The following is a 13,069-nucleotide window of genomic DNA, read 5'->3' on the forward strand; positions in this document are numbered from 1 at the left end:
TACTTCTTCCTGGTCAGATTCTAGGCTGTTATCTAAATTATCAAGGTCTCTGTTGGCGTCTAGAAGGACGTTTCTTAAGTTATTACCTAACCTAGGGGAACTTGATCTACGTGGATGAAAAATCTTGGCAGGGAGGAACACTGGGATAGTAAATTGCAACCAATCTCATATGTGTACTCACCAAGCCAATTTCATTGTAGGTTCCCGTGTGTGCGCTGACTCTATTCCGCTGTTTCTACTTCTTGATCGCCTCGTCTGTCTGCCAGGGTCCTTTTGTTGATCGATGCCGGAACGAGATCACGGTGATCTATTCGCGACTAGACCGAATCAACTCAACGACTGCGCCAATTATGTATATGTAGGGAGTGGCAGCAGCGGAGGAAAATGATAAGAAGTCTGTACGACAGAATTAGAGTATATTTCGTGCAAATTACAATATTATTAGTCTTAACTAAGTGTCCTAAACGGTTTAGGATGAAAGATTGGCGTGGCGTCATACCTGACATGCGGCTCGTTTCTTTGTAAGAATTTTGTAGGTATTTAAAAGGCGGCATTTCGTGAATATCAAAGCAGTGGGCCTTCTGTACTTGTACTATTATATATTCTGTGATATAAGCAAAAAAATTTGCTAGGATATGTGAGTATCAAAATAACGTTTTTTAAGAAAGTTCGTTTTTGACGCACCGAATCATCGTTATCATTGATTTGGAAATCGTAGTATCATATGCACATACAAATTTGTATTCAATTTGTATTGTATGCAAGGGGGTCTCATTTTCTCTGCAGCTGACTGTACACTGTACATAGTAATAATCAGGCAAGCAAGCTCTTTCTTTCCGTCTCTATTTAGTTATAACGCGAAGGTATATTATACAAGAAGCAAATTTCTTCAAGAAGCAATTTTATTCTTATTGTTAATACGCTATTAAAATATTTTTATCTATTGCGCTAAAAATTAACGAACTAAGTTAACCCTACAAAAAAAGCTGTAGTCTTGAACAAAAATACAATGTTCGAGAATTGTACTTACCTACTTTTATTGATGCTGTTACTTTAAATTAACTTAGTACCGGAGGATACAAGAAGTTTAACTACAGTTAAAACACAATATAAACATAAGCAGTTGTTTGATATTAATCATTCTAAAGTATTTTTTTGTGATGCCGATATCTACAAGGGCTTAAATTATACCGATGGTTAGTTAAGGGTGTTGCTGTTAGAACAAACGATTTTTATTGGCTTGTTCACTTTAGTGAACGTTCATGAATAAGGGGATACATCCACCATTTAACTAAGTATAACATTTTTGTAAATCAAAACGCAATTTCAACTCCTGTATTTTATGTAGAAATTATAATGAGAAAAAAAAAAGAATACAAGTAAAATAAAATAATGTAATTATTATTAATTAGAATCACTTCAAAATAAAATGTGAATTTATTCGCTCGGATTCTGGGGATCAGTAAAAAAAGAGTAGTGAAACCATGATAGTAGTGAAACAACAACATTAAACCGATCACCAGTTTTAGCGTAATTATATTCTTTTCTAATATGCATCTCGCTCGGCCGCTCTTAGATGTAGGTAAGGTACAGCGGGGCAAATCTCGACTGGGGGGCAAATGTAACTGATTCATTTAGAACTCAACATCATAGTGTAATAATGGAAAAAAATGGATTAGTTACAATTGTCCCCTAGTCGAGATTTGCCCCGCTGTACCTTACTAGGATTTTTGTGCCAAATTGTCTTTAGTGGTTATGGTTACATTACAAGTTTAGTGTTCGTAACAAAAAGTTACAAAGAGACCCCTTGAAGCGACTGTCCGTGTGTCGGTCACAATTGTCACAAATTCACTTATCTCGAGAATTAGGTATTTAGACTACTTAGAGTACTTATTTAGTTAATTTTAATTCACTTTACTTTCATGGCTGCTTTCATGAAGCGCTGGTGGCCTAGCGGTAAGAGCGTGCGACTTTCGATCTGGAGGTCGCGTGCTCGAACCCCGGCTCATATGTACCAATGAATTTTTCGGAACTTATGTGCGAAATGTCATTTGATATTTGCTAGTCGCTTTTCGGTGGAGGAAAACATCGTGAGGAAACCGGACTAATTCCAATAAGGCCTAGTTACCCTTCGGGTTGGAAGGTCAGATGGAAATCGCTTTCGTATAACTAGTGCCTACGCCAAATCTTGGGATTAGCTGTCAAAGCGGACCCCAGGCTCCCATGAGCCGTGGCAAATACCGGGATAACGCAAGGAGGATGATAATTTACTTTCATGGCTGTCTCTCTAACCGTCCATCTGCAGAGAAGTTTGAAAAAGCTCGCGAGTTGTAGTTTCGAGGCCCTAACTTGAGATAACCTAGACCTTTAAGATTTTAAGATACTGGTTGTAACATATTGCGTTGCGGCAGATAATGGTCTGTTGAACAAACTGCTCGCCTACATCGCCCGCACCGGAACTCGCTGCTACTCCGAACTATGTTATTAACATATTTTTTATTGCTTCTACAACTTCAATAAGCCAATTTTCGAATATGACTAACAAGTAATATTTTCGGTTAAAAGTAATAACACAATACAAGGAAAACTATTTGTCCCTTGATACTATAGTTTAGATGGCCTCTTGACTTAGGGACTGACATTGACTGTGACACGTTTGTTTTATTACATCTTATACAATTACACTGTAACTTATGTGTGTAGGTAGATCTTCATTGTTTCTCTTCATTCTTTATAAAATGTTTTAATTATGTAGGTTTCACAATCATTTGGCAGTCGAATTAAATTCGAATGTAAACTCTTAGTTCAGTACTTAAAACATTAAAGGTCAAACTGCACTCAGTGGCTTGATGTCTTCAATTAAATAATTATTTTAATTTCGGCGTATTGTAGTTTAGTCACTCTTTTTTTGATTCGATTGAAGAGTATTTGTATTGTTTTAAAGTTCACGCTCTCGGTCACCTCGCGATTTTTATGGGCATATAAACTGGCAATCCGAATCATGCACACAAAATCGTGATGTCGAAACAAGTGGAGACCGTTATTGAGAATAATGGCGTCCTTGACCGGAATGAGCGGCCGATGACTTTGTTAATTTAGGGTTCTGAGGTGCAGTAGACCTTTCTTGACACATAAAAACATGTTTAATGGCCCTTACCCACTGCTTGGCAAAGGCCTTGTGCGATATTAACAACATAACACCAGATCTGTAGCTGCAGGTAAATATGCTGTCCCCAGAGTAAGCAATTACTATGGGGATATTGGGGATAGGCTCATTAAAAAACGCTTACGTACCTTATTTACTCAACTCTTTGCCTGTGGCTATTAGAACAGAGAAAAACAAAAATAGATTTAAGAGGGCTTTGTTCAAACACTACCTAGACAAAATTAGATGCCTCATTTATTTGTGAACTACCTAACCATCTTTGGCAATATACTTATGAAGATCTGTATTCATTACCATGACAACTAATTATAATTATGTACCTTTAGACCCACCCAGATCCCACAGTCAAACTGTGTAAACAGTTTTGGGGGACATTGTATTTACATTTAAGTTTCTATGTAAGATGTTTTATTAAATAAATAATAAATAAATAATATTCTCTACTCCCGTTGTTGTGCTGTTTCTGGCCAGAGTACGTGGCCGAATGGCACAAACGCTCACGAAACGAAACGCTCGTAGATATCTATCTCTATCGCTATTGCGTATATTGGCACGACAGAGCCAAACTACCTTTCGCGGCGTTTCGTTTTCGTTTCGCGTCGCAGAAATGCCATTCGGCTACGGCACCAGGGTGCGTAGCCGAATGGCACTAACGCTCACGAAACGCTCACGAAACGAAACGCTAGTAGATATCTATCTCTATCGCTCGTGCGTATTGGCGCGACAGAGCCGGACAAACTGGCGCGGCGTTTCGTTTTCGTTTGGCGTCGGAGAAATGCCATTCGGCTACGCACGCAGGGACTCATGAAGGCGTACAGGTCTCCTGCCATCTTCGCTCGGGCCATTTTAATTATAAACACTTAAATTCAATTAAATAAGTACTTAGGTATATAGTTTAAATTAGATTAATTGTGTTGACGGGTCTACAGATTGTGTTATTTTTAACGTGACTCAATCCCGAGAGACGTAAATAAGTAATTAATATTCAATACAAACGAGATCATGTGTAGGTATTTCGAAAAAATATTTTATTTAAATATTTTGTAAAGTACATACTAAAAAAATTTTTCAAACTTAGTGTATTTCTAAGGCCGGCAACAGACAGTCTTAAAAATTCATAATCTTAAAAAAGATTTGTATGCAAACTGACACTGACAGATCTGTCAGTGTCAGTTTGCATACAAATCTTTTCTAAGATTATGAATTTTTAAGACTGTCTGTTGCCGGCCTAAGTCTATAACAACGTGACAGCTAGTGTATATATATATATATATATATATGTGTGTGTACAGAGGCATATTTAATAGTTCGATTTACTTATTAACAATAAATATAAACAAAATAAGGGGTTTCAGTTTTAACGTTTTGCAATTCAAATCTAACAACCACAAAAGACCTTCTACATTTTAGAGTAATTACCTAAATAATGTCGGTTTTACAACTCTAGCGAATGAATTATAGTTCATCTCTTTGTTTCAGCAACAAATTACTTGGCAGTAAAAATGCAATTCGAATTTTACTAGTTGTTGTTAGTATTAGATTTCTGGATGCTTTTCATAAATCATTTATTCCCCATTTTGTTAGGGGTTTTTTGTCTCTGATTCATCTTCATATTAAGCGAAGCGAGAAGCGAAGCGCTGGTAGCCTAGCGGTAAGTACGTGCGACTTTCGTTCCGGAGGTCGCGGGTTCGAACCCCGGCTCGCACCAATGATTGCGAAATGTCATTTGATATTTGCCAGTCGCTTTTCGGTGAAGGAAAACATCGCGAGGAAACCGGACTAATTCCAATAAGGTCTAGTTTACCCTTCGGGTTGAAAGGTCAGTCGCTTTCGTAAAAACTAGTGCCTACGCCAAATCTGGGGATTAGTTATCAAAGCGGACCCCAGGCTCCCATGAGCCGTGGCAAATGCCGGGATAACGCAAGGAGGATGATTTATCTTCATCTTCTTTGCGATATTCCGGCATTTTGACCACGACTAATTTCAAGCCTGGGGCCTGCTTGGCAACTAATCCAAAAAAATATTGTTTTTCGATTCTAATTATTTTTTCCTTAGTATAAAAAATCGTAGATTAATATGACACATTACAGCCACATAGGTTATTCAAATAATCGATCGATCAACTACGGAACCCTGCTACAAACATCTTAAAGCATCACATCAAATCTTATTTACAAGTAAGGTCAATAGCAGCACATAACAACCATAGGTCGATAGAGAGTTGTCAAACTTATCCACTGACCAACCACGGCTATGTTGTGCAACACGTCAGTGCGAAGGTCATTCTCACAACTAAGTTAATTTAAGAAAAGATATTTCTAACCATCTGCTCACGAAACCAAACCAAGCGTTTACAATACGCCTAAACAATACCGTAAACCGCGGTTGGGAAATGTCAGTTAGTAGGCTTCTTTTTAGGATTCCGTACCGGAAAGAGAAAATGGAACCCTTTTATATCACGAGTCTTAATCTGTCTAACTACTAAATGCCTCAGAAATCACTTAATTACCCTTAGATTTGAAAGGAATTAGTACCTAGTTGTAAACAAGGTTAATATATGCTTATTAATGCCTGAATAGAACTTTAACACACTTGTAACTCAAACATTAACTTGACTTTTAAACGTAAAATAAAGTTCGTATCAAACCGCGATTACCAGGTCAAGCGCAGTGGGTCAAGTACCTACTTTCAAGTTGTTTTGCTTAAATATGCAGACACACAAGATAATAAAGTTGAATAATAAAGACACTACTGCAGAGATAGAAAGATACGAAGCCGACAAGCTATTTTTCATTAAGTGTTTTTCTCGAACAAGTAAATAAAAAGTTTGCGTGACTACCTAAATGATTTTTCTAGTGTAAAACCGATACGACCGATTACAGATGTAGTGCGAAAAGGGTTTCCTTCTTATTTTTCCGGAAAGGTTCGTATTTGTCATGCTAGTTCAGTCAATGTCAGTACATCGTGTAGTGAGACTGACCGAAATAGCATGACACGTTCTTACGTTTCCGTAACAATACGAAGAAAAATCTTTTCGATTTCGATCAGTGATTCCACAGACTGCCTTAAGCTTTGCCTGCAGTAGGTAGGTAAAATCTGCGCATAGAACAAATACCGGCCATATTGGGCAACACGGCACCGGCGGTTGCAGGTTTCCTCACGGCGGACACGCGTTAACGATAAAACAATTTAACACAATTATGCCTGAGGAAGTTTGCTGTGGAGTGTGGACACATTAGCATATAACTGTTAGAAATATTTGTAAATAATTTTCTTTTGGAAAAAATGGTCTCTACATTCCATAGCTTGTAGTTATTCAATATTTGTTGACAGTGACACTTGACAGTCAGACATCTCGGACTGTTTAAGCTGACTGTTAGAGTTTTTTTTTAGGAATGATTTTGTCGTTTTCTTAAGTGTATGAAATAATACATGTGACGTCATTAAGTTGAATCTTGACGTTTGTAACTTACGCTCTTTCTGCTCGAAGTCGTAATAAAAAGGGATTTTCGCGATAAAATAGCAGTTTTTTTGAAAAATAAAAAAATACGTGTATCTTTTATTATTGAGTTCTTTCAAACCAAATAATAAAAAGTAGTACTCAAAAATATGCATGAAATGTTGTCAATTGTAACTGATCCATTTTTTCCATTATTACACTATGATGTTGAGTTCTACATACATGTATCCACTGAACACGCCTACCATATATAACTGGTGGACACTCTATTTAATAATGCAAACATTGTAAAACATGGAAAAAATTTACCAGTTACATTTGCCGTCAAGATTTGCCCCGCTGTACCCTACATTAATTAACGATATGGGGCCTATTATTTATTCCCAAACGAATATAACATAATGCCTTCTTATTTCGTGGACAAGGAAAAGGGAAAACTACCAAAGGAAAGGAAAGGAAGCCATTCATACTCGTAACTTCCAATTTGGTTTTTCGCCGAATTTTCCCAAGAAGCCTCTTTTAAGAATGTATTGTAACATTTGTACTGAAATAGCCTAAATACGGATAAATATAGCTTGACTTATTTTTGTAGGTATGTTATCAACCTAACCTTGTTTGGTATATTACAATATAGTATACCATGAAATGTGGCAGCTTTACTTATATATATATATATATATATATATATATATATATATATGTGGTATTCAATATTTCATGGTTCTTCCTTCTTGTAGTCATACAACGACTTCTTCAAAGCGCTGCTGTTCAACGCGCGCGTGATCGTGCAGATCTTCTTCGTGATGGGCGGGTTCCTGATGGCCTACAAGATGCTGGTCTACGCGGAAACTCACCCCTTCTCGCTCAAAACTATCCCTATGGCTCTCGTCAACAGATGGTTCAGGTAGCTTTTTTTTTTTTTTTTGGGCGTAGCTTTTGATTAATAAATAACTACCTCAAAGTAACTCAAAGTGTCAGTGTCAATCCATCCCATGACGTGGCTGATCTCGCTATGCTATGACAATGACAAGATGGCGCGGGCGCAAGACTTCTTTTTAAAAGGATGGTCGAAAATGCTCAAAACTGAAAAAAATGGAAAACACGGAGTGAGAAGGAGGCCTTTGCCTCGCAGTGAGGCATTACAAGGTCTTCAAGAAAACTGATAGTTATCATGAAGTTAAAAACAAATATGTGCCATACCGTCTGTGCCCGATAAATCTGTCTTCCTATTCCTAAATTTGTCTTTATTATTCCTGACGGACACCTTAACCTCTAGGGCACTAATTATAAAATAAACGGTATTCGACAGGTAAAGGAGCCTCGGGTGGAATATTCATAATAATCGATTCCCGACGGCTTTCTCATTTTGGAGCAATTGAGCGCTTTATTTTATAGGTCTCGAAGGAACTTCGGCTCATCCAACAAAGTTTAACGCTAAATGAGTACCTATATTAAATAATACATAAAATACAAATAAATATCCACTTATGCAGTATATTTCGTTAGTTACGCCTCTTTGACTTTTACCTACTTATTAGATATTTATAAAAAATATAATATAAATATTACACAATAACCTTTATATAATAAAATATAAGTAAATACCTACATAATACGTACAATAAATTGTGTCAAAATATTTTGTGTAATGTGATTAAGATTAATTAGTTCTGGATTATCTAGACAAGTGCGTGCTTGTTAAATTTCGTAATTATTTAATCAAGTAAAATTAGACTTGATCCTACTTAATATATTATTCGCTAAGTATTATTTGCTAATATCATCTGCTTAACATAACATTATATGTATTCACACGTCGCATGAACGCTTTCATAATTCAAATAATTGCAATGATAAGTCACGCTAGAGGGCATTTTCAGAATCTGGGACCCAAAAGTCGTGAACAAAAATAAACTCGCTGTCAATTTTGTGACGATAATTAATCATTAAATTTCCAAAAAAATATTGTTGTTGTGTTAATTACATAAACTTTAAGCAATAATCTACATTCAGAACGTGAAAAAAGTTAATTTTTAGACAGATTGTATGCTTAATTGTCGTCAAGAAACTGACAGCGAGTTAATTTTTGTTAACAAGTTACCTACGCTAATTTTGAGTCCCAAATTCTGAAAATGCCCGAGAACGGAATTAGACTAAACGCCAGACGGGCCGTGTGTCGAGTACCTGAGCTATCACGGGACTTTATAAGACGTTGGCCCGTCCAGTCCCGTGTGAGTTTTGAGTAGCTGAATTTTTATTTTAGTTCAATTAGTAATTATTTTTTCTTGATTGACGTAAATAATTTATTGATGATTCTTTCAGACTGATGCCAGCTGTGCTCGTAGTGATGGGTCTGGCGATGACCTGGGTCCCCCACTTGGGCTCCGGGCCCATGTGGGACGCCGTGGTCAAGCGTGAGCGTGACATGTGCCGCGCCAACTGGTGGCAATTGGTCATCCTGAGCCCCAACGTGTTCCCCTTCGAGCATCTGTGCCTGCCGCAGGCGTGGTGAGTAACAAATTGATATACACCGTATTTTTTTCCGTTAAATTCGACACGTAGTTTACACGTAAGACGCTAGTTTCTTAGAGAAATTAATTGTATTTGATCTTAAGAACCTTCCCTTAAAGTTAACGGAATCAATAAAAACAGGTTGTATTGCGTCTTCTGTAAAACAATATAGCGTTCAATAAATAGCTAAGAATCTTCGTTATAAAATTCCGCTGTCAAAGTTCAAGACTTTGCAAATTAAACAGCTAGTAAATAATATTTTGCTAAACTAAAATGATTAATTAAGTAGTAACTATTGAAGGCCTCGCTCGAGTCGCTCCAATTTAATAAGGCACGGGAGACAAACTAAGGAATTTAATATCTGCGTACAACCAACCTAGGGTTCCTAGGGAGTTTTTAGAACAAAGGGAAAACTTTCAGTTCAACGTACGTAAATAAATTCTTTAAAATACAAGATACCTGCACAATGTGTAATTAGTTACCTACTTCAGACAACACAGTTTCTACATCCAAGTCACATTTCTGAGCATCTCGAATGGTTGGAGAAATACAGTATGTAAACCAACGAAAACCATTTACTGAAGCCTGTTAATATTTAAGTTACACAGAGCAACTTTTACTATGGGACCAACACCCAAAACGCGAAATAAAAATTTACTCTCCCATAGGAAGAAGATATTTTCGTGATTTCGGGGTTGATCCCATAGTAAAAGTTTCTCAGTATCACCTGGACATTTACGGGTTACAGTAAATGGTTTTCGTTAGTTTACATACTGTATAGGTAACTTGAGCCGATCTCTCGAACAATTTTTATTGTGTGACAAAACGGCTAAGATTTTTTGTCTTCTTTAATTTCAGGTACCTGGGTACAGACACGCAGCTCTTCCTCGTCACGTTGGTGGTGATGCTGATAATCTGGCGCTGGCCTCGGTCCGGTGTGCCTGTGCTCTCAGTCATCATGGTTGTGTCGCTGCTCATTCCCTTCCTGCAGAGCTACTTCATGAACCTGATGCCGATCAGAGTCAGTCTGTTCCCTGAGTGAGTATCAACTATTTTTGTCCTCTGCTGTAACATGGTGCTTCGCGCTACTGGTCAGATAGCTTCCGTAATGATCTGCCGTTGGCCTCGCTCTGGAGTTCCCGTGCTCTCAGTCATCATGGTTGTGTCGCTGCTCATTCCCTTCCTGCAGAGCTACTTCATGAACCTGATGCCAATCAGAGTCAGCCTGTTCCCTGAGTGAGTATCAACTATTTTTGTCCTCTGCTGTAACATGGTGCTTCGCGCTACTGGTCAGATAGCTTCCGTAATGATCTGCCGTTGGCCTCGCTCTGGAGTTCCCGTGCTCTCAGTCATCATGGTTGTGTCGCTGCTCATTCCCTTCCTGCAGAGCTACTTCATGAACCTGATGCCAATCAGAGTCAGCCTGTTCCCTGAGTGAGTATCAACTATTTTTGTCCTCTGCTGTAACATGGTGCTTCGCGCTACTGGTCAAATAGCTTCCTTAATGATCTGCCGTTGGCCTCGCTCTGGAGTTCCCGTGCTCTCAGTCATCATGGTTGTGTCGCTGCTCATTCCCTTCCTGCAGAGATACTTCATGAACCTGATGCCGATCAGAGTCAGCCTGTTCCCTGAGTGAGTGTCAACTGTTTATGTAATCTGCTTTCAGGCACATGTTGCTTTGCAACACCACTCCGGTCAATAGACCCCAGGAGGTGGACATCGTAACTCGTGATAAAACAACGCAACCTAATTGATTTACGTTTTTGTCACTCGCAGAATTGTCTCATCGAGTTGCAATAAAAGTACACTCAATACAATAACACCTTGAGATTACTAAGAATTACTTTGACCAAAGACATATTTAACTCTGTAAAATCTTCGCTGGTCTCAGGTCTTCGTATTGATGGTGAAATAATAAGCGGACTGTAGTTTGGTGCTGGTTTTAATCCGAATTGTGGAAGACAAAGAAAGTGGTACAGTGAATGTCGTTGGAGGCGGAATAACCGTAAGTTTTCAAAGAGCTCTAAAAGCTGTCAAATTTGAACTTATCACATTGCCATTTGTAAATTTAGATTTAACTACAGATTTGAAATATTATTATAATTATACAATTCAATGAATATTTTATTTAAAAAATAGTCAAGTAGTATGTGAATGAATTAAAACATTACCAATAACATGGAATTAAAAATTGAATAAATTAATACTGAAGATTTATAAAATGCATAATGTCGACTCGAACAATACTGAATATTTTAGTCAAAGAATATACAAATTGAAATGTCAACAGATACATGATTATTCATTAAAAATTAAATTGAATTATTATTATTAAATTGATAAAAATTGGAAAAATTGATTTTAATTATAGAAAATAAATGCCTTAACCTAAACGAAGAAAGGATCGAAAACCAGGGTGGTTTTCGAACGTTTCGTAACATGCTCCCGCCTTGAAGTCTGTGACTTCAACTGTATGCCGAGGGGGAGGGTAGACGTTGTTGCAGACCGTGAGATACCGTCGCTGCCATGGATGCCTTCCAAGTTGTCCTGCTGCTGAGTGCCACGAACCGGTGATGTCTTGGAGGCTGCAATCTGTGCATATGAAACGAAATGTGTGGATCGCCCATCAGGAAGTGGAAAGGGAGGAAAGGACTGAAATATGTTTGGGTGAAAATTGCCATAATTTGAAAAAGTACCCAGATATTTATATGAACGTGTTTAAAATAGGTATGAATGTGTGAAAACGGTATAAATGAATTGCTGAACCCTCTAACGCGTCAAGCTCCCTTGATATGTTACCTATCAAGAGCTGTTTCGTTTCGTTGTTCAGAAGAGGCCCCGCATGTAAGAACGTAAGGCGGTAATATTTGTATATTACGATGAATACTTGGTAACGACGAACCATGGAACTGAGCAACTCTGAACTATCGCGGACGTGATCGTACATGGAGTTGATCGGTGCTCCCGCCACACGATTGGGATTGCATTTGTGAATTATATAGCCATCTGTCGGCGGCTCATTCAACGTGATGGATGTTGTGCATTGCTGATCATGAGCAGCTTTTGGACACTGACATTGTATTGTACAACTGTCTCTCGGAACATTTGAATCTAATTCCCTAACCATAAACTGAATATTTGTAATTGAGGGAGTTTTATGTGCGGATATGGATACTTGTGTGTTTATCGTGCTATCTAACATATTTTTGATAGCCTGAGTGGACACTTTCACTGTTGAATTAAGCTTTGAATACTTATGAATCAGCACTTGTGCATTCGACATGCTAGCGAAGTAAATGTCTTCGAAGAGTGCCCGCTCATCTTCTATGTACTCTCCGCTTGTGAATTCTGACAATATGTCTATGTCTAGCAGCAATGTATCGAACTCATTGTATAAAAGCCCTATTTTGTCAAATCGGAGCTGCAACTCTGCAAGCTGTAATTCATTTAATCGCGGTTCAGCAGCTAGTTGTGACACAAAATTGTGAAAAACAGTAAGTTTACCTTTGATAAGGTCACGTTTGTAATTAAGTTGATGTAAATCCTGTGTCGATGACATTGTGGCATAATAAAATGCTAAAAAATGAGCCTATAAATATTGGTACAAATTATGACCTTAAATAAAAACTTTGCTCTTAAAAAATCTCCAGGCGCTAAAACTATTTGCTATTCGAATCAAGTTATGCACTTGTATTACGTAATCTTGTTTACGACTTATTTGCACTGCAGTTAGTTATCAAGATTGTTTTAAGAACGTGTTTGCCTATTGTTTTTGAAGTTTTTAATTGAAATTAGCGTAATAAAGTTACAAAATTATTGAATTATTGTTATCGTATTGTATAGGAATTATGTGAATGTGATAGTTAATATTAAAATCTTATGTATTACTGTGAACTGGGTCAAGAGGTTATACCTACTAAAATGAATACCTC

General features: G+C 37.6%; 1 protein-coding gene across 1 annotated transcript in view; it reads left to right on the forward strand.

Annotated features, from left to right (window-relative positions):
• LOC125235845 (regulator of hypoxia-inducible factor 1-like) overlaps positions 1 to 13,069 on the forward strand; it is a 67,455-nt gene that overhangs the window by 39,077 nt on the left and 15,309 nt on the right. Inside the window, exons 7-9 of the mRNA XM_048142454.1 lie at positions 7,364 to 7,530; positions 8,949 to 9,134; positions 9,996 to 10,175. Coding sequence (XP_047998411.1) covers positions 7,364 to 7,530; positions 8,949 to 9,134; positions 9,996 to 10,175 — 533 coding nt within the window. The remainder of the gene's footprint in view (positions 1 to 7,363; positions 7,531 to 8,948; positions 9,135 to 9,995; positions 10,176 to 13,069) is intronic.

This window comes from Leguminivora glycinivorella, chromosome 2 (assembly GCF_023078275.1).
Source record: "Leguminivora glycinivorella isolate SPB_JAAS2020 chromosome 2, LegGlyc_1.1, whole genome shotgun sequence".
Taxonomy (NCBI): Eukaryota; Metazoa; Arthropoda; class Insecta; order Lepidoptera; family Tortricidae; genus Leguminivora; species Leguminivora glycinivorella.